Genomic DNA, 1809 nt, shown 5'->3' with positions numbered 1-1809 from the left:
AAAGTTCATATCCGGATATTAAGATAATTGATAGGTATGTTTATATTCGTAGGAATTTTAGTAAGGGTATTCCAGAGATTGATGAAAATTCGTGGAAATTGTGGATTCCCGAAGGTTTAAGAACTGACATCCTAAATCGTTGTCACGATTCAGTCTTAGCATCGCACGGTGGCATTGGAAAAACGATAAACCTAATTCGTAGATACTTCTTTTGGCCTAAATTGGTGGCTAACGTTAAAAATTATGTGAATAATTGTCAAATATGCAAAAGTACCAAAGCTACAAATCGAATACAAAAACCGGAAATGGGAAATATGAGCATTTCCGTAAGACCATTTCAACGGATATACGTGGATCTTTTAGGTCCATATCCTAGAAGCAAAAAAGGATTCATTGGGTTGTTGATCGTCCTTGATCACTTCTCTAAGTACCACTGGCTTTGTCCCATTAGGAAATTTACTTCATCTGTTATCACAGAATTTATAGAAAAACATATTTTTCATCATTACGGAGTTCCTGAGATGCTAATAAGCGGTAATGGTAGCCAATTTCGCAGTAATGAATTTAACGCGTTTCTTACGACTTATGGAGTTCATCATATTTACACCGCGTTATACTCACCCCAAAGCAACGCTTCGGAAAGGGTTAATAGATCGATCATTGCCGCAATAAGATCGTATCTTAAAAAAGATCATCGTGAATGGGATGAAAACATATCCTCAATCAGTTGTGCACTTCGTAATGCCATTCACAACTCCATTGGTTTCTCTCCTTATCATGCATTATACGGTTTCGATATGATAACGCATGCTTCGTCGTATAAACTACTTAAAGATATTCAATCGTTAGGAGAATCTGATGTTAATATACTACGTGATGATAGGTTAGCTTTGTTACGCGATTCTATTTCAAAGAACATGAAAAAAACTTACGATATTAATGTGAAACAGTACAATTTAAGAGCCAGGTCAGTGGGTTATAATGTAGGACAGGAAGTATTCCGAAGGAATTTTGCTCAGAGCAGCGCGGAGAAAAATTTTAATGCCAAACTAAGTCCTCTTTATATACGAGCTAGAGTAAAAGAAAAGCTAGGAAACTGTTATTATGTATTAGAAGATATAGAGTCTAAGAATTCAGGTACATATCACGCCAAGGATATCAAAATTTGAGTATTAGTTATAATAAAATATATTCTATATTTTATGATTATCTTTGGTTAATTTAGTTTATTTTCATTTTTTATTACAGAATATTGTTGAAATTTGCAAATAATTAATTATGGGATCGAACAGAACACCAGTTTGTCTCATTTGTAACACAGAAATGGTAGCAAGTCGTTTATACTTAACAATTAGTGATTGCCAACATAAATATCATTTAGATTGTGCAGATATGTATTTCAAGTTACATGGGGAATGTCCCCGCTGCAACCGATCCAATTTTGTCCAAAGAAAAATGCATGCAATGCTTCGTTTTCTGGATAGACGACAACAAATTCAAAGTGAACTTTTACAAATATCGCAATAATGAAACCGCGATTGTTTTTCCGCCTAATTTAGTGCGAAAAATCTTTAAATTATCCGGTTTTGTAATGTGCAATCCGGTTGAAACAAACATTTATACACCATACAACTTTTACATTTTCTAAAACTATAATTTTTACACATTTTTTTTCTGTTACACATTTGCATTGTTACATATTTTCATATTTCAAAAATCTTATTGTTGTTATTTTACAAATTTATATTATTACAATCTTGTTAAAATCTTTTTTGTTAAATATCTCAATAAACAAATTCCATATCAGCA

The 1809-nt window shown here is 32.7% G+C and overlaps 1 protein-coding gene across 1 annotated transcript; it reads left to right on the top strand.

Moving 5' to 3' along the window:
* Nucleotides 1–521: 521 nt before the first annotated feature.
* On the top strand, nucleotides 522–1169 carry LOC119612662. The gene has a single exon (XM_037968492.1). It carries the CDS (start codon nucleotides 522–524, stop codon nucleotides 1167–1169), a length of 648 nt encoding a protein of 215 aa, XP_037824420.1.
* Nucleotides 1170–1809: the final 640 nt, after the last annotated feature.

The sequence above is a fragment of the Lucilia sericata genome, unplaced genomic scaffold (assembly GCF_015586225.1).
Source record: "Lucilia sericata isolate MDLA Ls3-8-SP2 unplaced genomic scaffold, ASM1558622v1 Contig001790F_arrow, whole genome shotgun sequence".
Classification (NCBI taxonomy): Eukaryota; Metazoa; Arthropoda; class Insecta; order Diptera; family Calliphoridae; genus Lucilia; species Lucilia sericata.
The sequence above is the reverse complement of the archived record's forward strand: the minus strand, read 5'-3'. Positions and strand labels throughout refer to the sequence as shown.

Coding starts and splice junctions, on each gene's coding strand:
- LOC119612662 (XM_037968492.1), top strand. CDS start 522: ATGCTAATAAGCGGTAATGGTAGCCAATTTCGCAGTAATGAATTTAAC.